Here is a 24786-nt window from a genome sequence, read left to right as displayed (position 1 = left end):
CAGAAAAAAACATATTATTGTATATAAAGTTTAGGAAATAGAAAACAGAAAAGAACAAGGTAATTCGAATTTCAGAAACTGACTTTTTAAATCCTATTTCTTTTTCTCTTCGTTTATTATTCTGGTTTCTCACCTCTTGCTCCCTCTTCTCCAATGGCCCTGAATTATCCCGTCTCTGACCTGATCGGATCTGTCCTACCCAGCAGACCATGTGTACTATATATGCTTCATCTTTTTATATGTGTGTACCTCACTGTGTGATTTATTCTAAAGCTGTTCCCCCCTCTAGGCTACAGTGGTAATACTATATGACTCTGTACCCTCTGATCACTAGATAGATCACACAGCATTACTAACAAGTGCATGTTTATGCACCCACAGACACACACATAACACACACACAGGCTATTAAAATAACAGCAGCAAGGAGTTTATTTTAGACTCGTTTAAGCAACGCTGGAATTGCGTTGTCTTCTGTAATATTTCTCTGCTATTCATTTAGCATGGTTAATACTTAAAATGGCACAGAAAATCACCATATAAGGTTGTTTGTCAGAAAGTTTGATTAACAAACTTGACACACAAGAGATTGTTGTCCAAGTATGTGTATTGCAAGTTCCCATTGGTCCTGTGTAAACCTCTGCAACAGACACAACAAATTCAGTCTGTTTTCACTGCACAAAGCAGTTTATGGCACTGCAAAAACTCTAAATGTTACTTAGTATATTTGTCTAATTTCTAGTCAAATAATTTTATTACACATGAAATAACACATATCAGCTTAACAAGTAACATTTCACTAGTGATAGAGAGACTCACAAAAAGGAGACTTCAGAAACTCACTAGTCTACAGTTGGCAAACAATCTACAACACTTTAGGACTGTTGTTACTCTACCAAAAAGTGGGTGGCCAATTAAAAAGACCCTAAGAGCACAACAAACACTCATCAATGAGGTAAAGAAACAGCCTCGAGTGACAGTCAAAGATTTTAAGGCATCATTGGAAATGGCTAACATCTGTGTTCACGATTCTACAGTATGTAAAACATTAATCAAACAGGGTGTCTATGGCAGGACACCTGGTGGAAGCTGCTACTTACTACTTACATTGCTGCAGGTACATTGCTGCATGCCTGAAGCTTGTCTAAGAGCACATTGACACTCCACAGAGTTATTGGTAAAATGTTTTGTGGACTGACAAAATATAATATTGAATTTGAGAAAAAAACACACAGCACTACATTTGGCGTAAAAAGGGCACTGCATATTATCATGAAAACATTGTAAAGTATGGCGGAGGAAACGTCATGATTTGGGCCTGCTTTGCTGCATCAGGGCCATCAGGTGATGCAACAAGAGAATGAACAAACACCGAAGCAAGTCCACAACAGAGTAGCTTTATAAAAACAGAATTAATTAAGAGTGGGCAAGGCAGAGCCCAGACCTCAAACCAATGGAGATGCTATGGAACCACTTGAAGAGAGCCACACACGAGACATCCAAAGAATATGACAGAGCTAAAGCAGTTCTGCCTGGAAGGATGGTCTAAAATTTCTCCTAAACAATGTGCAGATCTGCACAGCTACAGGAAGCGCCTGGTTGAAGTTGAAGCTAGTGCTGCTAAGGGGGGTCAACCAGTTATTAATTTCAAGGATTCAAATACTTTTTCCACTAGCACTATGAGGTTTTTATGGCACATTATATTAATTGTTAATACTCTTGACTTAGATGAAGGTCAGATCACATTTTATGTAAAATTCATTCAGATAAATACAGATACACCACATGAAATTTAGGGCTGCAAAAATGTAGCATATGAAACAGTGACAAATCATCTTGTGGATGTGGGCAGCTGGCAGATAGGCAGATTCTGTTGGGAGAATATTTTGAAATTAATATCAGTATCAATATCATTAATATCAGCTTGATTTTATTCCCAATGATAATGTCATTCATGTTTCAACATCTTTTCTATGTGCAACGTTAAAAAGGTCTTGTCCATGACAATGCCATACACATATTTGTTTTTATAATATATTGAAAACCAAGAAAATCAGCATTGATAAGGGCAGCTAATGTAGAGCCCACACTGAGTTAATATGCTGTCTTCCTGTTGCATGTATTCATAGCAACCTACAATGCATTAACTGAGACTGAGACGTAACTGACTTAACAATGTTTTACCAAAGTTCCTCAAACATTCAAATAGCCTTTACAATACTTTATCAAGCCACTTGTCCAACATTACAATTAAAAGTAACAGACCTTGTTGGTAGCAAGCTACAACCATTCAAGTTAGCTATTGTCAGGGAGTATTCTATAGATATGTTATCAATCAATATTATCAATGCTATACAAAACAACACTACTTACAGAAGTTCATACTGGTTCCTCCACCAGGTGGTGTTAATGTTGTGGGTGATCGATGTATAGGCAGTCTGTCAAACCCTGTTTCATAAAGATTATATTCCCAGGCAACATGTTTTCAGTTTTGATGTGAATGTACAGCATTTGGTGGGTAATTTTTTCATGCAATTAAAAATTACAATTAAAGAAAGATAGTGGTTTTGTTGAGGATATTAAACATGTTGTTTATTGTTGTTTCTCTTCTAGCCGAGACCACAGTGTGTCCCTAACCTTAACCAAGTGATGTGAGTGTCTAAATATGATGACCACTAATCTAAAAACGTTGTAGTCAATCAAACTGGAAGTTGTACTGCGAGGTTAGATTTTAACACAAAGAAAATTCAGGGGCAGGGCTGGTATTAGTAAGAAGAAGCACAATAGGTATTTGGGCTAAGTTGTACTGATGCTCATGAAGCACTTTATGTGGCCTGACAAATCCGCATCACGTCACTTCTATACTGCTAGGAGTATGGCACATTGATTCAAATATTAGGAGTTAGGGCAAGCTAAACAATTATACAGCAAAATAAATGCTAGAAAATGTTATAAAATAAGTCTAGATGTAGACCCGAGGATATCCTCAGGCTAAGAATTGAACAGCATTGTAAACACAAGAGATTACCCAGCGTTACAAAGTGAACACTACCCTGGGGTGCAGCAGTTAATTAAAAGCAGTGAATGTTTAAAAAGTAACAGTGAGACGCTTTGAATGAAGCACATCAAGAGTGTGACATTTAGAACACATCCTCCCCACTGCGGGGTTTATTCCCCTCACAGTCAACCCTGGGTCTATCTCCAGTTCTGCTTTTCAGCTAAGTGTATTTTACTATATTTTACTGGCATCAGCATCATAGTCAACAGCTGATCTGCAGGCTCTGACTGTGTCTTTGCTTTAATCTCCATTTAATGTTGAAAGCATGGCAATAAAACCTCCTGCCAAGAGACACAGACCTACAGTAACTACAGGATCAAGGACACAGATGTTTAGCCAAGGCCTGGCACACACTGACAGATGTCTTGGGGGCTGGTTTCCTTGAAAATTATTTACAGTGGAGGCTTGCTGTCAGAGATACTGAGCTGAAGTTGAAGAAATCCCTGATTCTACCATGTGAGATGGATGGATCCTTTAGAGCAGCAAATGTTGATGCCAAAATGCAGATCAGTAAATCTTACATAATTCTGCCTGTTGTCTTTTGCAGTTAGTCAAAACATGGTGATACAATCACATATACAGTAGATGCACGCACACACACAAATGCTGCCGTGGGTCATGAGCATTGGCCTGGAATGGACACAGAATTGGCCCTAAGCTTTCTGTGTGTGTGTTGAATGGAGAGAAAAGGGGCTGACAGAAAGAGTCAAAGATCTAAATGTGGATGCACATAGAGAGGAAGGAAGAGAGAGGCTGGTAGAGTCACAGAAATATTCCAGTTTCCTAAACAAGACAAAATAAATTGGGCTTGCAGCAGTTGGCGTGTGCAGCATCCAGCTGTCTCACACACACACACACACACACACACACACACACACACACACACACACACACACACACACACACACACACACGCACAACTCTGTTCATTCATGCTTAGATTACATTACTAAGTTAGTCCATTCTCATATGTTAGTTTACTTCCCTGCTCTTTTTTGTAACATATCTCATGATGACTAAAAAAGCATGGGAATACAGTCAAAGCTAAACAGAAACGTGTGGAGATTAGACATAAAACATCAATTCATGGTGTGTAGTATTGTTTAGCAACATAATTGTAGCCGATGCTGAGATTTAGTTTGTCTTATGATTGTGAAAACTGACTGACTGATGATAAGCTAACCTTATGTAAAACGCATTGTGATGTAGTTCAGGTCTGAATTTAGTCAGTGTTTTGTTAGTGGTATTAATTGCAGCTTACAGTTACTGCATAATTTGTCATGATTCCAGTTTTCACTTCCTGTCCTGTGCTTGTATTTTATTTGTCTTCCTGTTCCCCACCTTGTCTCAGGTTTCTAGCTTCACTAAATCATCGTAATTACTTTCACCTGCTCAAACTGGCTACTTGGACCACCTCACCTAGGAACTCAGACCTCAGCACCACTGCTTTTGTGGTTTTTGCCTGTTGAATTAGCAGTGATTTTTTTGTTACACTGTTTTTGGTGCTCGCTCTGTCACTTCCCAGGACAGACAGCACACCAACATATACAGTTTCCCAAGTCAGTCAAGTTTGTTCAGATTTGCAGTACTCACTGTTGACCCCATTATTCACCTGACTCTCTTCCTCAGATCCACGCTGATCTGCCAAACCAATATTTCTCTACCATTACCTCCACTATTCGCCTCTAGTCAAATAACATTTTACATTCTTTATGTGGTGTCTGGCAATTTAATCAGGCTCTACAAAATTCCTTACATAAATAAACTTAAATCACAGCATATTTTTTTGTACTTATCGTACATGATGCATACCAATACATACCTGTACAGATGCAGCAGCTTAAAACTGCTGTGTCTTCCACCGAAGAAATATTTATATTTATACATATAAAGATATGAATGAAAATGTGTCTTTTCAGTAGACTGGTATTCCCTCTAACAAAGTTCACTTTAGAGCAGGTGAGACGTATTATTGCAGTTGACAATGATTTTAGAACCAAACACAGAGCAAAAAGACATGTTGACCTTTAAATATGTTGAGGTAGCAGACAAATGATCACCAAGCATTGGTGGTGAAGCATGTTGCCAGCCCACCCCAAGTTCTGATGGTATGTTGAGAGGTGCAGATAGCCACTTTATAGCTTTCTTTTCAGATTTCTGGTAATGAAATGCACAGTGTCTAGTGTCTCTCAGTACCCCTAGCACTGATAGTTTTGACTGAACAGCTTGGTGCTTAGCCCACCATCATGCTTTCTGTTCTTCTTCCTTTCCTTTTTGCTTGACATGATGCAAGTCTGAATTTGGTGTGTAAATGGACTGAATGCCAGACATATACACTGTTTGGAACGTAATCAAACTTACAGTATACTATACTTTAGTCCAGTGATTAAAATGACATCTATAGCACTGGCCCTCCATTTTACTTTATATCTTATTTCTTTGTTTATTCGATGATGATGTTTATTGTCTCTACTTTTTATGTCAGGTGGGATCTGTATTGTTTTGTCACTGTTTTGTTAAGTCTTGATAATAGTTATAATATATATGGACAATATTGTCAATATAAAGTACTGTAGGTCAATATAAAACAACATGAAGATGTACTTACCAAAGGTGAACATTTACTCTGATAGACTGAACAGTAAAAAATTATAACAGATAATATTTCTCTGTAGCCCAGAAGGAATTGTATATGGATCGTAAGTTAAGATCCATTTACTTGTGCTCACTTTACCGATGGGGAATCTACATATTTGCTACACAATATACATTTTAAAACTAATTTATCTTTTAGAGAAGTTTTCAGATCCTTTGCTGTTGTTCTCTTTCTCTCTTTCTCATTCGCAAATTGTTTTCATATGTATCCTGTTTGATGGAATGCCACCTGTGGCTCAGTGAACTGACCAAACATAATTAAGAAAGGCACAAAGCTGTGTATTGAAGATTTTACAATTCACACTGCATGTCAGAAGAAAAACTTAAGCCATAAAGTCAAGAGAACCCTCTGTAGACCTCTGTGATGAAACAATAGTGAGGCACAGATCAGGCCAAGGACATAAAACCCTTTCTAAAGTTTTGAGTGTTCCCAGGAGCACAGTGGTCTCAATACCTGTGAAATGGAAGAAGATTGGAACCACCAGGACTTTTCAGACGGCACAGCAAAAATGATTAACCGAGCAAGACAGACCTTGGTCAGGTAGGCGACAAAGAGCCCAACTATCCCTTTAACAGAGTTTCAGAAGACCTCTGCAAAGGTAAGATAAAGATTCTCTGGCGTGATGATGATTTTAGGAACCATTATGTGGATGAACACTAGGTTACTGCTCATCACATGAAAGCATGGTGGTGGCGGCATCATGCTATGGGAGGGCTTCTCAGAGGCAGGGACAGGACGAGCTGAGGAGAGGATGAATTTAGTTAAATACAGAGCCAAATAAAAGTTTTTCAATTAAACGTGCTCCGGAGTGTACGAGATCTAAAACTGAAGTAATTATTCATCTTTCAGCACAACAATGACCTGAGGTGAACAGGCAACACAATGTGGAAGCGTATTCAGTCTCAGACTGTCTTAGAATGGCTCGAACAATGCCCAGACCTAAACGCAACAGAATATCTGTAGAGAAACCCGAACAGTTCACAGATGCCCTTTCCATCTGATAAAGCTTGGAAGAAGAATAGGAATAGGATATACTGAGCAAAACCAGGTGAACGCAGCTTGTAGACTCAACTCAACTGTAATTGCTGCCAAAGATGTATCTTTAAAGAACACTTTTGTAAACATTGACAACAATGTTATCAGTTTTAAATCCACAACACAATAAAATGTGAAAGGTGGAGGGGCCAGAATACTTTGTGAAGCTACTGTATTCCTCTTTGTAATACAGCAAATCTCTCTTTTAGGAGAAAAAGAATGATATATTATCATAGTGTTAAGCAATGCTTATAGCACAACTTAAGACATGTGGTAACTCACCATAGGAATCAAGAGAAACTATTTCCTTTACCAGTATGTACACAAAAATGCATGGTGAGAAAATATAACAAGGGCTGTGATTTTCCCTTTCCGCTCTTAGCTCCCTCCACATGAGAGCAGATGAAGGGAACCAGGGAAGTGTGGTGCTGAATTATTCTTTGACAAATGAAGCAATGCATGATCATATCAGCTCTACTGAACAAGAGGTAGCTGCACATCTGCATCACAGCACAAAGCGCAAGATGGAAAAAGGCCCCGACTCTGGTTCAGGAATTTCAACTGAGAGATATGGAGCACTGAAGGCAAAACAGCATACTCTAACAGCATACTGTTCATGCCGCTTTCACTATGTGCAGCATATCATGACACGTTGAATTATGTCAGACTACAGCATCAGTCCGTGTGTGTATTCATGTGTGTGTGCAAATTCCAAGCAGTGTCCGAAATGAAGCATAGTAAAGTTTGTGTATAGTAGAAAATAAGCACGGTGTGATACCATTGCTCACAACATGTGCAGTGTACAGTGAGCAACAACAAAACACAAGCAGGCATGTGCACATAATCAAAGACACCCGTGCTCCCTCACTCACAAACAATATAGATGGAAGTGAGCTTAAACTCCTAACAGTAAAGTGCGTATGTTACTGCCATGTCTAATTTAAATCAAAAACACTGACACTTGAACTAATCTATGTTGTAGGAATAAGCCAAACTGACCAAACAGACATACAAAAAATGATGACAGTAATGTGAGCGTGCTCAGTCACACAGGGCAGATGTGTACAGTGGATTAAATGAAACTTTAAAAGTGCTGTAATAATGATGAATGATGTATTGCTGAACCCAGGCATCTGTCAGAATAATGGATGCTCTCACTGGGAGATCCACTGAATAGTAAAAGCAGGTGTACATATTACTGCCACTGCTTTTCCATCCTCTGTTTCTGTGACAATAGTCACTTTGCACAAACTCATGCTGAGAAATATAACGCACATGTTTCAATATTTCAGATATTTCTTTCTGTTTTCAATAAAGTTCTGTAAAATCAGAAAGGTTACATGTATCAATGTTGATAGATGAAACCTATGTAACGTATTTGGTCACTGTTTACATGTACTGCATGTGTGCGCCTGCCCTCCAGCGGCTCTCTTCCAGTTTAAATATCTGTAGAGTCGCTGGCAGATTCTATAGTTTCATACCCTGTTCTGTTCCACTGCACTTTATCTCAACCTGTGCTTTTCTGTGCTTTTTTTCAGTGTATCTCAGTTGATTTCATCCCCTCTTAGTCTCTCCCATTCAAATCTATCATGGCACTTTAAAACCTGTACTGACGTACTCTATCAAATCCCTCATTTGTTCATTCATCCAGTCCTCTATCAGTCCATCTGCATGCACACGCACGGACAGATGTCACACAGTATTTCTTGTAGCACATTTAACATGTTTTGGCATAAATTACACTATGTCTAGGTACATTCTGTAGAGCCATAACATTTTATGAGAGTTTGTCTGCCTTCAACAGACAGCTAGATATTATGTTATTGTTTACTAAAAATCACCAAATTATACTGACTGCATAGTTATCAGCTGCAAAATCCAAAAGTATCTGCTTCACCAATTCCATTGCACTTCAGTCTACAGTATCTGTATTGAATTGTCACATTCAATTTCTGAATGGCACGCTGACAACAGCCTGACTAGGGACTACAAGTCACCTTTGTCTGCCTGTGGTATGGTGCTAATTTGTTCTCTGCAAAAGTTTAGCAAAGTGTCACTTTAATTATTCAACACATTTTGGATTGATTCACATTTCATTCACCAGTAAAGGAATTATTTGCAGAAACCTCCAAGTTAATTCACTTTCTTTACACATGTTGTGTATTGTGCAGCATTTCTGACACAACTTGTGTTTTTCTTCATAGGAACATCCATTCATACATGCACTGCGTCCTACCTGTGACCTTGAGCTGTGTCGTCCGCCGCACCAGTCTGGATCCATACTGTAACTCGCAGGTGTAATTTCCCCCATCACCCTCCTCCACCTCAGGAATCCAGACATGTGTGGTGTTCACAGTGATGGCACTTCTCCATTCAACCCGTTCACACTCCTGACAGGAGAGAACAGCTTTAGTTACTATTAGCTACAGGGAAACTTAGGAATAGTTACTCCCCTGACTGACTCTTTGTAGGTCCTCTGACATCTCCTACAAATGCTAAATGTTCCCTTTGGCGTGACTTTTTTTTAACATCAAAATACTGATGTGGACTGACACCCCTGTTCATCTTTGTGTGATACTCCAAAGGACTTGACAAGGCTTCACCACATTAAGCTCTGGGAATGCTAACGGTGTAGTGTCTTACCTTATACCAGGTCATCTGTGGCTGTTTGTATGGAGCCATATAGTCTTCTATATCAGGACACGTGATCATTTTGCTGTGGGTTATCTCGGCTTTCTCCAGATGGCGGATTTTGGTGCTGTAGCATCTTCCTTCATCACTTTCCTCCACTGTCATGGACATGGACACTTTCATACAGTATGTTGAGTTCCTGAAGAGATTACAAACAATCATGTCATGTCCCTCTACTGACAGTGCTGGACTGTTAAAGTGCATTAAAAGTGAAAAACCTCCAGTTGTAAGTGTGAAAAATTCTCCAGTATATATACACACGTACAATACATAGATATATGCAGTCTGTATTTCTAAGGTAAGTCAAGCACTCTCAAATGAGTCTGAGTCTTGTTTGGAGCAGATTTATTTATCCATCTGAGAGCTAATGGTAACAGTGACATGAGTCATCCCTGCATTTGCCCAACACTGGAACTCAGTGTGAAGCAGTGTAAGAGCTTGTTTTCATGGCAAAAGCAGCGGGTTGACCATTTGGCACTGTTGTTGGTATTCTGGTGAAATTACAGGCCCTCTAATACCACACAGATTTACTGACAGTGATGAAGGGATTGGCATCCCGAAGAAATTATGAACTTCTAACACTAAAAAATCAAAACATAATTTTATAGAGTTAGGTGTTTTTTACCTTTTAAGCTATTTTGTCTACAAACATTTTCCAGAATGGTCAGTCATTATCATCATTATCATCAACACCATCATCCTCCTCCTCCACTAACTGCATTATTTACACCAGTATTTTCTGGCCTTACCAAGTGTAATCAAAAGGAAAGTGATCACACTGTGATCTGTGGTCACTTCTGACCTCTGTGTAAGTTAGTATATGTAGTTAAGACTTCATGGCGCTTCTAATGAGTGTAAGATGCCAATAATTAAGGTCTATTAAGATAAGATCTCCTTGTCTTTTAAGATCTAAGGAGCATTAGAGATGACAGATATACACTGCAGGGTTTAAAGCAATGTCTGATTGGATCAGTAACACTGTTGTACTCAGGCAGGCAGAGAAGCTGACCCAAAAGATCCTGCTACACATTGCCCACGTAGATAGTGTGGCACGTACTGCATTTTTGCATTATCATGCAATATCATGACATCAGGCTGATTGAGAGAGTGAGCCTCAAAACTGCCAAAGACGTCAGACTTTATTTTGACTGCTGGACTGAGACCAAACCCAGAGAAGGCGAGAGTCGTGCAGGTCATGCTGAACCCACTGATGCAAAAGAAGTCCATTAGTTAACCAACATTGTTGATTATCTAAGTTAATGAGACTACATCCTGAGGTGTTTGAGCAGATGAGGAGACAACTTGAAAACTGCAGACCCGATTCTGTGACACTACAATGCAACAAGACATCACACAGTGGTGCTGGAAGGTCACCCAGGAGCTCCTGCCACTTGTGCTCTCTCCCCGAACAGAACTCTGCTCAAATAGAGAGGAACGCCTGAGCAAAGATTTTTCTTGTCAGACATTTCACTATTACTTGTACAGCAGGGGGGAGATTACAGCTGAAACAGACCACAAGCCATTGATTACAGCATTCAACCAGCCCCTTCCTCGGTGCACCCAAGCAGCTCCACAGCATGCTACATACACTGCAAATTTAGAATTTCAATGTGTTGTACAGCCCACAAACTACAGCACCTCCAAAGCCAAGTGAAGTGCAAACTGACTTTATTTAGGAAAGCACTTTCTACTCATTGTGGATCACTTAGTTAGGATACTAGATGTTGTACAAGTGCCTTCAGGCAAGTTTGAGATGTGTGATATTGGGCTAGATAAATACAAATTTGATCAAGTGTTCAAAACCAGACCTGAAGCATTCACTTCACAGACAGGTACAATCTATGGACTGTAGTGAGAAAACCTGAGCGGCCATTTGTATTAGTACTATGTTTGAGTTTCAAGCTATGTCAGTAAGATATCACATATCACACTCTGCTATAATGATGTTACACGCGTACCAGTATGCCCTTGAGATAAATTATCAAATTAAATCCAAAAACTAACTTTTGGATGTGTGTGATGTAATGTTTTCATCATCGTTTTGGATTGGAAGTCTTTAAATTTGCTCAAGGTGATTGTTGGTGTTACTGTGTGTGTGTGGTGGATCCAGGCCTTGCTGTGTGTGTGTGTTCTTTCAAGTTCACCTCCAGACACAAAAGACCGCATTGATCTCTCTTTCTGTCTCTCCCACGCACACACACTGGACTCACCCATTGTCCCCTAACCACAACCTCTCATCTAACCACTTATGCCATCAATGCGGTGTATGTGTATGTGTGTGTTTCTCTTTCAGGGGACCACTGAGCTTTGAACTAGAGGTCTAGAAGCCTTTTATCCATCTATCCCTCAGTCTATTCCTCACCAATCCATCCTCAGCTTGCAGCATCTTGTTTTCTCCTCCAGTAATTCAGTTACACTTCTCCATATGCTCCTGTGAGTCTCACTCTGTCTCTATCTGTCTTACGCACATCATCCAGCCTTACACAAACCCTATACATTTATTTAGTTTTCAAGGCTCCACATTTCAGCCAGCATTGATGTGAACAAAGACTATTACAACACAGTTTTTTCAGTACAATAAATAAATGAAATCAACTAAACTTAACGAAACTAAAACCTTTATTCAATCAACTTCATTCATTTCTTAAACCACTAGTTGTATGCTACTAATTACTAATGCTAGTAATGCTAACTAATATTACTAGTTATTCTCATAAAGAAAATCTGGATTGATTGAAAAAAAACGGTAAAACAAAGACATATGAAATCATGTCAGATGTGGATCTAACTTGTTTTCTAAAATGAACATTTCTGGTTAACCAGTGGTTCAACTCCCTGATCCTGGTCACATCGAAGTGTCCCTGAACATGGAATCCTGAACCCTGTAGACAGGTTCACAAGAATTTCCAAGATTTTGTCCCATCTCTGCTGGTAAGTAATGCAGATTATACTGTGTATATTGGCAAGTGATTTTGTATTATACACGTAGCTCATGTTAACCATACTCACTACTGATCCTGGTGGTTAAATATTTACATTGAAAGAAATCTCAACCCTCCCTCAGAAAGGCAAAACACTTTCAAAACAGAAAGCGGAAGGAATTTGATGTTGAAATGTTCTTTTATTTGGTTGCTTTGATGATGTTGTTCTGTATAATGATGCCTGTAAAGCACATTTAATCAAAATGAACTGAAAAAACAAGAAACAGCTTTATCTTGTCCCCTTTCTGCTGTGTCCTTCCTTCCTCCCTTTTCCTCCCTTTTACGGTTGTATAAACCTTTGTCAGCCTGCCACCCCCCATCTCTGCCTGTCCAACAGAGAAACCTGGAGCCAAACACTAAATGGTAGAAACAGCATCTATGTAAAGAACGTATTATGCATATCTCACTATAAACATGACGATTCAATTAGACCGCAATGCAAATGCTGTGTCAGAAGCATTTAGTGCATGCTGTGCACTACTTGCTAATGCAAATTGTATGTCTGTGTGTGGGTGTGTATTCATATCTGGTGCTGTGTGGAATATTTGTAAATGCTTCAGTTAGAAAAATGGGCCTGACGTTCAAGACACTACAGTGTCTAAGCACATTCTAGAGCTACAGATGTTGCTTCTGTGTTGTACTTATAAGGACAAAAAGGTTTCTTACATCTTGAATAATAGCGTTAACATGATGTTGGAAGATCTTTTTTTTCTTTGACAATTACCTGTAAGGTAAATTAAGCATACAAAAATGCTGACTATATTTGATATGGTCATGTTCACAGCCTTTGTTTGAGAAATGCTGAAGAATATTCTATAGGAAATCACAAATGAAAGCAGAAGCAGGCAGAGCAGAATGCAAGACAGTAAACCAAAGAGTAAAATTGAATCATATCATCCCAGACATGTCCTGGATGTTTTAAACATTACACAGTTATTTTCACAGAGTTGGAACACTTCTCTAATTGGCTTTTTCTAAGAAGAAGTTCGCTCAACTTTGGAAATCAAAGATGTTTGCAATCGATAGACCAGTTTCCTTTCCAAATGATGTATACTTACAGTACAGTAGCATTGTTATTTGATTTTAGTGTCCTCCGTGTGATATGCAGTCAGACATTAGTATCATTTGTTTGTATGCTAAATATACAGCACATAGGGCTTCATCTAGTCTGTTACGTTAGGCTTGCTAGGTTCTGTCAAAAAGGAAACAAAATTATATTTGACATCAATATTTTGATGTCTAGTGGCTATAGTTAGTTCTCCAGTGATACATAAAGAGAGGGTAATAGTGGTCTTACACTAATCATATTTTGAAACATATTGAAGGACCAGGTACCACATTTTTGTCTACTGTTTTTAGGTCTCTCATCTGCTTTTAACGCACTTCAGGCTTACAGTTTAGTGATTGCAAAAGCTGCAATAACAGACGTGTTGAGCAGTTTGCAGACTATGCCCTCATTGTGAGTCTGTTACATGACACTCTAAAAAAGTTTTAACCTTAAAAATCTGTTCTGGCAATCTCTCCATAGGCAACAGGAATATGGTGCACCACACAGATGACTGACATTAAACTGCCTGATTGAAAGGTTTGTGCCATCTTGGACTTAGCTTTTCATTTTGATTCTCTGTATGGAGCATGAGCTCTTCCTATCTTGTGGGAAGTTCAAAGTCCCTGACTGAATCAAGAACACTTTCATCTCTTTTATTGTTGTCACACTATTAACTGCTCAGAAAGATCACTTAGCCATGGATCAGTTTAACACTCCATTGTGATAGGGAGATCTTGAGTAGTTGATTGACTGATCTTAATTGTATTATTGGTTGTCATAATATTGCAGCACATACTTTGTGAGCTGAATGGAGTGTGGTCTGTATGTTTGTTTCATGTATATGTTATGATCTAAAGTATATATACAAAATAACTGTCCTTCGATAAAGATAAAGTTGAAAGCTGAAGTTAAAGTTTGGAGCAATGATCCCTGAAGTTGAAACAGGGTGACAGGATCTGCCTCAAGTTTCTACACTGTCTTTTAGTTGTGTGTTTACTTCGAAAGTGAGTCATATCAATCTTCTCCTCTAACTATAAATGAAGACAAATATGTTTATTTCCAAAAATGTTAAACTCCTACGAGACAACAGTGGAGGGTAAGCTGTAGGATATGAAACACATGCATGTACACTTGCAGAAGCACAGAATGTTTATTATAATCTTCTCTGTATTCAAGATTCATAAGTTTTCTAAGAGTTCATCCCAGAGTTGAAATTCAAAGAAATATCTTAGAACTATGTTTCCTACAGATTTACACAAAAAAATAATACTAAATCCCCCCTGAGGATAAAAGCTGCTAAGGAACATCTCAACCCTGAAGCTAGTTGCTAATATGAATATCTGTCAAGAGGAAAGAGGAGGACATTTATGTGGCACAGGACTTTATTAAGCAGACAGGAAAATGGCTGCAAGAACCAGGAAAATGAGCAAAGATCTTGAAATGCTGAATGCTGAGTTAAGACCGTCCTACAAAATAGAGCAGGGATAGTATGCATGGTTCATCTTTAGATTCTCACATTTAAAAAATCATAGCTTTAGCTTACTTCATTCTCATGAGATGTGCACACTTTCTAAGCATACAGAACTGTTAACAGCACTTGTGTTTGAAGAGATCATTTATAGGACATATATCCATGTTATTTGCAGTCTAATCTGCTTTCAGCAAATGTACTGAATATAGACCTGTCACTGTCTGTAGGAAATATAAAGCCTCACTCTAGAATTAAGAGATAAGTGCTGATAATCTTATTCTATCCACACAAATAAAGGTGTCGCCAGTCTGCAAGTTCACTCAGTTGAAAGAGCAAAGGCTGCTTGATTAGGCTTATTAGGCAGAGTTAAACACTGTGTAAGGTTGGTACCACTTGATAAGGAGGACATGACAAAGCTATGATTGGCTAAAAGGTTTATTTTTAGAGGCTCAGGTGGGAAAGAGGGAAAACAGAAAACAAGAACTGCAGGGATGAGTCTGGAGAGCAGGGGAGTCTGAGTAACGGAGTCCAGAACAGGTGAGGCTGTTTTGGTACAGGCGTGGAGACAGGAAAGAGGTGGGCACATGTGCAGGAGATCAAGAACAAGGTAAGAAACCCAACAAGGGAGTCTAAGTAGACTAGAAAAAGGTCAGATAGGGAGGGTTTCAGAGAGGAGAGTTACAAGTATTGATTCTCTGCTAGGTTTAGGTCCAGGCAGAGAATCAAAGGTCAGGTGAGTAGTCAGGTTTTCAGGTAGCAAATTGGCTGACGCATGGCTTCAGGGACAAAGTGGCAGAATCTGGCCAAGTGTGAGGGCTGTACTGCTGCTTATAAAGGGAAGGACACAGATGCAACAGATCTGGCTGATTAGTGACAGAGGAGCGTGGAGAGTTAATGAGTCCACACATGGTCAGAGCAGGAAGTGGAGCTAGGCAACAGAGTAACAGGGGTGTGACCAGGTGAGAAGGAGTGTGACGGTGTGAGCTGAAGCAGAGAGAGAAACTAGGCTTTTTAACAAAGAATGATGAAAAGGCTTGATGGAAGATTGCACAGGGTATCTGATGCTAGAGAAGAGAACACTAGCAAGGCTAGCCTGTAGTCTTTGAACCTTATTCTTACACTGTAAAGCAAATGACAACTGTATGTCCAAACACCCCATGTTTGCTGATTGTTTATAGCTGTGTACGTAGTGGTGATAAATTCTCACAATGGTTTTCCAAATGTGTCTTTTGCTGCTCTGGCCCAGACTTTTGTAACAGCTGTGCCTTAAAAAAGGCCTTATTTGACAATTTAACACCAACAAAATGTGTCCAGTTAAGCTGCACCCTGTTCTCCTAGAAAAGAATGAGGTGGAAAAAAACTTTAAAAGGTGAGAGGAAAGATTTGTGGCTGCCTTTCTGTGCCTGAGGTGAATAGCTGACAGTCATAACGCTTATGTTATTGGTAAGTCTGATACACACACACACACACATATACACATGCAGCTTTTGACTGTGTGTTGTCCTCTGCATGTGGCTTGTTATTTTGTAACATGGCAACAAGCATTGTAACAAGCAATGAATAAAACATTTTACCCTTACTGTATATGCGTGTGCCTCCCTATGTGCAAGTGAGGCCATGCTGAAACAGACGCCAGGTGTGAGCAATAGCATATGTCTGTTCAATTGGTAAGACAGTCAGATGAAAAAAGACCACAAACTAAAACAACTTGAAAATACATGTTGCAAAATTACATTAGCTTAAATTACAACACTTGGGTAGTCCTCCAATCTTGTAGGAGGAGTTGAAAGTACTATTGGAGGTCATCAAACTGACACAGAGACAGCTTAAGTACTGAGGGTATCATATCTTTTTTCATTAGATACAGATCCTTATTTGAAAGGATTACATCTGTAACAGTGTCTGCTGTGTCTTCCAAAGTCTCCTCAAGCAAGGCAGCATCACTGCTACAACTGTAAGCAGTTGGCACTTTGGCTGACTGCTAATATTTCATATTTGTGTAGTTTGTGTGTTTGTGTTTGCACATGCTGCAGACAGCTCTTTCCAAAAATTCCAATTACCTAAAATGCAAAATGAGCCATAATTTCATCTCCAAATCAACCTGTAATCCACCATATACTCCCATCAATAAATCAAGTTCACCCTCCCTGCAATTACCCTCCTATGATCAGGGCAGGCTGCTGGAGGGTGCGCTGAATTATAGCGCTAATAGACGGGGATGTATCCTGGCCAGCAGGCAGCATGTTTATACCTGGTCGGAGCTGCAGATTAATTTGACTATCAATCTAACTAACAGGCAGTGAGCGAGAGAGCGCGGACACCTGCACATGCTGAGACATTCACACACATACACACAAGCAAATACACATTTCTGTGCATGAATTAATCCACAACAAGCTGCATAAGTCACATTTATAAGGTTTTTAATTCTGCTTGTGGATGGCTATGTACTATGTTTAATTTAATCATTCATACCAAATGGCAGCAATGAGTATTCTTTTATCATAGAAATTTTAATGATATTAAAAATCACTTTCTAATGGATTTACTATTACTTCTGCTACTGGAACCATTCATTCACTGATAGCAACTGTTAGTCATTTTACAATAATTACAAATGTCCTTAGGTCTTTTATAAGTCTGGCTGAACTGCATCAAAATGCACTGGAACGTCATTAAAAAATAATTGCACTCTTTTTGAAAATGAAAGCTACTTAACAGAATACACATGCGTACAAAGAGCACTCGCACACACACTCTCAGAGAGATACGCTAGTCTGTGTCAACTTTCTGGCACATAAGTTTTTTTTTTTTGTTGTTGCTTTCTTCTATCAGTGTTGTATCAGTGTTTGTACTGTGCAGCATGCTCTTGCCAATTTGTATATGTGTTTGTCAGGTAGGACTGTGTGTGGGTGTGTGTTGTGTGCTCTATTCCACTTTAGGAAGTGTCAGTGCACTGTAAAATGAGCAGATTCATGCATGTGCTTGAGTGGTAATATTTTATATTTTATGTGTAAGGTTGGCAAACCCAGGATGTGTTACGCCTGATAAGCAATAGCTTTTACATATTTGTGCAGGTTATTAGGGAGGATATACAAAAATAGTTTGGGAGTGTAGCTTGTAGCTTGTTATGAAGTATGAAAGTTAGTATATGTGAGGTGAGACTAGGAGCGTCTGAAGTCACCTGGCCAGAGTGATACTACTGAGAGCTGTGATTGCAGCACTGAATGTATTTACCCTAAGCAGACCGTATAGTAGTAGATTTCCTCAGAGGAGCTGAAAAAGACTTTGACACACGTATCTCAAAAGTAAATGCTGTTTCACAAAATCATCATTCCATTCATATTAATTCTCTTTATTAAATAGAGATAATTGTTAAATAAACTCAGATAAATATCAATTTAGATACAGTAAATACAGTTTTTATACTTCTTGATAGTCACAAAACTTAGCAACTCATAACTTAGGACCACATGCCAGGCCTTGTGAATGTTTTAATGAAACCAGACTCCTTCTCTCAAGACTCTCACTAGACTTAGAAACCCAGAACACTACTGATTTTTTATTACACCTGCTACAACTGTATGTTGCCTTCACCTGGTGTCCTTTGTGTAAATCTATGGTTAAATGACTGATAAACTCTAAGTATCAGGACAAGATGATGCATACAGCTCTATAGCTAATAGGATCACTTTAATGGTGTTGCCTGCTGTTTGCATATGAAGAATAATGAAATGAGCAGCTTGCTGACCATGAGGCTGTCTGGAGTCTTGCCTTTTCTTCTGCTTGCCGTTGTTGCATTTTCATTACTATTAAATACACTAGACTGAGCAACATGGCAGATTTAATGTTGACAGTGTTGCAGGTGTTGTAAGCTCATACGGTGTTTGCCAAAGGGTTGATGCGCACAGATGTCTGCATTCTGTGATATTAATATAGCGAAAGCACAATAAATCAGCCCAATATCACCAGGAATTAAGTTCATATTGGATGATTCAGGACTTTTCTTTTTCCTTAGGACTTTGCTGTCCAGTGCCAAGTCAGGAAGTTTCTTTTAAGTAGTTAGGCAGAAAGAAAGAAATGGTAAGGAGATTTGGCCAGTGGATGGGCATGTAGTGCATCCAAGTTTTATGGAACTTAATGTAGATGGAGTTACCACACAGCCTACCTACAGCGTGATGGGACACACGCTGTTCTTTTACCACACCCACAATATCTCTCCAACATTAATGAAGGTGTTAGACTTTACAGAACCTTAACCTTAGCCTAACAATACCCCCCCCCCACTTTATTTTATATGCTAACCTATACAGTAATTGCCTTGCACAGATATGTTAGAAATTGAGAAATGTCACAAAGTTCTTCAAAGAGTCCTAGAGTGTTTGCTAAGTGGGGTTTTAGGTAGAGATTGTTATAAAAAATTTGCATCCACACATGTCTGGTATTAGTCATCTGACATAATTAATTGGCTTGGTACTTGGTAACTAGCATTACACCTGTGTGAATGAGTAAATGCCCAATATCTAAACTCTCTGTCTGTGTAAAACCTCAGTTATGAACAAGTTACTGAATTCTGTGTCCTCAAAATTACCTTGACCTACTTATTCATCTAATCGCTACCCGCTTCAATGTGTAAAGAATGTAATTTTCTAGTTCTCAGGTAATTTTTATTGGGTGGACCATGGCATCATTATTAAAGTTTTTTAATAATTATTAAAGTTTTTTTGCATCATCATCATCATCATTTGCAACAATGGTACCAACACTCAACCACTCTTGTGCACTGGTTTCCTGGTTTTTACACATTATCTTCTATCTTAGTCCTTACCTCACTATCTCCAACAAGTCAGATCATATTTCACAGCACCTTGAAAGCCCTTGAACATCAAAGTGTCAACACCAAGGCCTCCTTTTTTTTCAAAAGACTGGCCAGGGCAGCAGGCATTGGCTCAAGTTGGCACTCAATGGCACATGTTGTCCCACATTGGCAAGAGTGTAGTACCGACTAAATGAATGCCAAGCTATAGAGGACTGCCAAAGTTACTTCAAATGGCCGTTCACTCCCCTTCTTTGCTCCCACTTTGCTCTCCTCCTCTCTATTTACTTCTCCTACAGCCAGTGTCTGTTTCTCTTCCATTTTCTTTTTTCATCTCCTTGTCTTTTCCTCTAAAATAAAGACTTTCTGTCTTTATCTCCTGCTCCAAGTCTGTTAATCTGATGAAGAGAAAGGTTAAACATTTGGCTGGCATTAGAAAACACCCTTGTGACAACTACGTGTGTGTTGTGTGAGTGTCCAAAGAGAGCAGATGTATCATATAATCCAAAGAGAGAGATGAAGTTCAGCTCGCTAGAAATACCACAGGGGAATAGCAGATAGCGAATAAGGGAGAGGTACAGTAAATGTACACATCTGCAGGAAAACTACTGATACAGTGTGACTGAATAATGATGCATGTATTTCAGTATACACATTGCAGTTTATTTTGTGTTCCCAATAACCAAATAGCATCGTTCGTAGACGACTGCTCTACCACCTGAGCTACTCCCGCCCCAAACATTTTTTGCCCTGGAAGACATTTGACACTAACCTAATGATGAGCCAGAGTAGTAAAGTAGTAGTAGTTGTAGTACTAGTAAACCGAATTCATAAATACAGCTGTGTTGCTTAGGCACATCATCCAGTCCATCAGCCAGTCAAATGCTAGACCATCATCATATAGTCAATCATCCACCCTGTCAACAACCAACAAGCCAGAAAGCCAATGTGCCTGCCAACCTGCCTACAGACCAAGCAGCCACCAACCCTACCAAGCCAATTGTTCTGCCAAGATGTCACCAAATGAATCAACCACACACCCACGCATTCGGCCAGACAACCAATTCACAAACACACTGTCCCGAAGGCCAGACTAGCTTTTCAGCCAGCTAGTCAGTCATTTTCCCACACAGAGAACATGTTACATTTTCATCTAGTGCGATGTGTTGAAGTGAAGAACGGGCAAAGCCAGAGGCATGAAATCTCTCATCTCTTCCTTGTTCACTACCTAACACTCATTATTTTGTTCTCTCAGAGTCCTTCTATCACTTTGTCCTCTGTTTTTCTCATTCTTCATCCTTTTCTGCGTGTGTGTGTGTTTGTGTGTGTCTCCATCTGCTTTCTGATTCCTTTTTTTGCCCAGCTCTCATAAAAAGTGAAGTGATGCAAGACGGAGGTTTGCTTTCCCACTGTCTTTCCCACAGAGCTGCAGTCTCGAAAAGACCTCTCACTGGTGTATCAATTTCTTTCTAAGTGATGTGAGTGTGTGTCTGAGTGTGAGTGTGTGTGTGTGTGTATGTGTGTGTGTGTGTGTGTGTGTGTACAGGTGTCCTAATCAGATGGGTGTATATAGGGTCTTGGGGAGTCACAGCATCCCCTCTCCCCCTACTAAGACCTATCCTTGTAGAGAAAATGGATTTCTTATTATCATTTCTCCTTCACTCATTCATGGAACTTCCTCTTTATCTTTCCCTCTGCTTTTCTCTACTTCTCTCTGTCAGGTTCCTGTTTTTCTATGCAAACATTTATCTTATCTCCCCAACAATTTAGCTACTTTCTCCTTGACTCTCTTTTTACCCTCTCCTTTTTCTCTTCTGCTTTCACTTCTCTCTAATTTTCCCTGTGCACATCTCTCTTTCTGTGTACCACACATCTCAGACAATGTTATTTTCCAGTTATTTTCTCCTGAGAAGGAATGTCACTCCACCATTAACGCTTGTTCACCTTTGGTTTTGTAACAGTGCCTCCAGGTTGTACCCCCTTTCTAGCTCATACAAACCTACACACTCTAATAGACAAAGGGGATCTGCAGTGTTTTAAAGATCAACGGGCAATAAACAGATACCTGCAATCTATGAAATAAAGATTCCACAATTAGGAACAAACCAAAGGGGTTTTAAAACAAGTCAATAAATAATTCCACTGGATGATTATTTAAACGAAATCAAACCCATATCGGAGCCTACTCTGTTCTTGTCATCTGTCCTCCACTTTTATAGGTTTCTGGGTGTTGCAATGCAAATGCAGGCACCTTCACTACTAATGCAAACTGTCATATATTGGAGTTCTTACCAGTAACATTTGTATATCTATTGTTTTCACTTGCCACACATTTATAGAAATATAGATTTTAACCACATTGCCAATAAATAAATAACCAAAAATACACTGTCAGCTGCAAAACCAAACAGTTAATCATATTAGTTTTGAAAGTGTCTTAATTTCCTTTGTTTTAGCCAAACTAATTAGTCGACTCTATCCACTGAACATTTTTTTTTCCAACTAAAATTACATTTTTGCTGCGGACATATTCATTATCCACCGTCCAAAAAAAGCTGTTCAAGCACTTCTAGTTGCCACTAAAGAGCATTTTTTGGGATAACCAGAGCCTACACATATTGTACTTAAATATGTAGCCATATCAGAGCAGAACTTTATGTCTTATGTCATCTAAAGATGGAAGAAATTTGCAGATAAGATTTATTATTTCTGTAAGTCCACTTAAAACACACTTTTTCCATATTTGTTGCCATTTTGTGGCATTTTTTGTCACTTTCTTTGCAGTCACGTACCTAGGTAGCTAGTCAGCCATACTAAGGCAGTGTTCACATTTTTGTACAAAAATATGACTGGTCGATTGTTCCTCCAGAATGGAGAAGCAGTTGCACCAAATCTGAATTGCTAGGCAATATGGGCAGTGACTCAACATAGCAAAAATAAAAACTCTGTCTAGAAATGAGACATCTAGAAACAGATTAAACGTGTTATTTTGGACAGCTCTAAACTATACAGTAGTGACATTCACCAAAGCGAAAGCGGTAACATCCTATTAGTCTTATATTCAGACCGATATCCTTCATTACAACATAGTAAAGGCCGAGACTGAGCATGCCTGAGTGCTACAGGGGTTTGTGTGTGACCTCAGAGAGAATAGGACATATAATTTGCCAGCAGCTACAAAGCTTGGGGCACACTGACCCAGGGCATACTGCATGAATTAAAGAAGCCTGGGGCTCTTTGTAGAGGTCATGAAAAGATTCAGTATGTGAATGGCAATCATCTTGCTATGGGCCAACAGAGGCCTATCTTGCCTATTTAAGAATTCAACTTAGATTTTTCACACCAGAGAAGATGAGATTCTCAATTGTTTTCCTTTATAGCATTTGTTTTGTGACTCGCAATGGATAAACTCGTGAGGAGCCTGTCACACTATGCCAACCAAGAGTATCTGGACACAATAGCAAAGAGAGGACTAGGACCATTCAACATCCAACAAGATATTTTCACAACCAGCAAGCCCCTCATTCACATTATGCAGCTGTGTCTCTTGGGTCTTGCTTTAGTAGCACACATTGCAGAGCCTGAAACAATACATTAATTGGAATTAATGCACAAATACTTAACTACGAGGGAAGCCAGAGAGCACCAAAGTCATTTTAAATAAGTCACAAAAGAAACTAAGATATAGAAATAGAAATGTACACAAAAAGTCCCTTGAAAAGTCATGAGACATCATCATCACCCTCACACACAAATGTTTCCCCACTGACATAGCATGAATGGAGATGAATGGATATGGATGAAAAATAAAGCATGGCTGTAGAGATTGGCAAGTAGATGGAGGGCTACAGATGAAAAGAGGGATGCATGAGGAAGAGGTAAGTGAATGCACAGCAGGGTATGAAGAGTAATATACAGTAGCTTCCCATTTTCAAACAAGCAAATATAGGCATGCAGCATGTGGCTATAGTGCCATAATAGTTTACATACAGCTAAAGAAGAAGCCTTCATTCATCAAGCACATCTCAAACAGAAAGGCTTTACATAGGCAATCAAAAGCATTAGAAATGAAATCATTAACAACAAACAATAAAAATCACAATAAAACCAGCAAAGACAGAATTAAAAATTCATATAAACAATTAAATCAAGATTATATTGAACCAAAAACACAGTTATAGTGATGTGAATGGTGTGGTAATGAGTTGTGACAGCAGAAGAAAAAAAAAGAACAGGGAAGAAACCAATTAATCAAAGTCACAGAAAAACATTATTAGAGTTTAGTAATTAGATTTAAAAGTGGGTAGGGCTGGGCCACATTTAAGCTCATCAGGAAGTCAGATCTAGCTTTGCGCCGCATAGGAGCTAAAAACTGCTTCAACCTGTTCGAGTTCTGCTGGTTCTTGTTAGAAGTTTGCAAGCTCATTATTTGATATTGAAGAGTGCAAACTGGTTTTCTATATTTAGTGTATCCATTTCCAAATAAATGCAAAAACCTTTATGTAAAAAGTTGGTCAGCAAGGATTCAAAACAGCAGGTAGATAAATTAAGTGTGAGCACTGATACCAACGTGATATAGACAATCTACCATAGCGCCAGTGGTGGTCCCGGTCCATGGTTTGACATAAAAGAAATGAATCTGATATTTCCGATCTTAATTTAAAAAATATGTAAGCTCACTACAATTATTTTGTTAGTTATCCTTTCCACAGTTGCACAGAAGACATGAGGGTTTTTGATTTTCCTATTCGAATCCTTATCTCTTAACCTTAACTAAGTGTTGTTAGTGTCTAAATGCAACCATCATTTTTTTTACAATTACTCTCTCCTTGGATTCCCTACTAGATCTATTGAATCAATTCTGCTTGCGGAGAAAAAAAAACTTTCTTTCAAATAGACCATCTCTTACTAATAATCCTTATTCATCCTTTCGCAACCCAATCAGCTCATAGTCATGCTTATGTCATTCTGACTTTCAGACCTGCGCTTGCATAATCCTCCCCCACCCCATTATCACCATATACTGATTA

At 39.0% G+C, this 24786-nt stretch overlaps 1 protein-coding gene across 1 annotated transcript in view; it reads right to left on the bottom strand.

The window, feature by feature from the left end:
* The window catches only part of il1rapl2 (interleukin 1 receptor accessory protein-like 2), a 289838-nt gene that overhangs the window by 93389 nt on the left and 171663 nt on the right, over positions 1–24786 (bottom strand). The window contains exons 5-6 of the mRNA XM_026357087.1: positions 9393–9579; positions 8986–9139 (exon numbers count right to left, since the gene is read on the bottom strand). Coding sequence (XP_026212872.1) covers positions 8986–9139; positions 9393–9579 — 341 coding nt within the window. The remainder of the gene's footprint in view (positions 1–8985; positions 9140–9392; positions 9580–24786) is intronic.

The sequence above is a fragment of the Anabas testudineus genome, chromosome 10 (assembly GCF_900324465.2).
Source record: "Anabas testudineus chromosome 10, fAnaTes1.2, whole genome shotgun sequence".
Lineage (NCBI taxonomy): Eukaryota > Metazoa > Chordata > Actinopteri > Anabantiformes > Anabantidae > Anabas > Anabas testudineus.
This window is presented reverse-complemented; position numbering and strand designations above follow the sequence as displayed.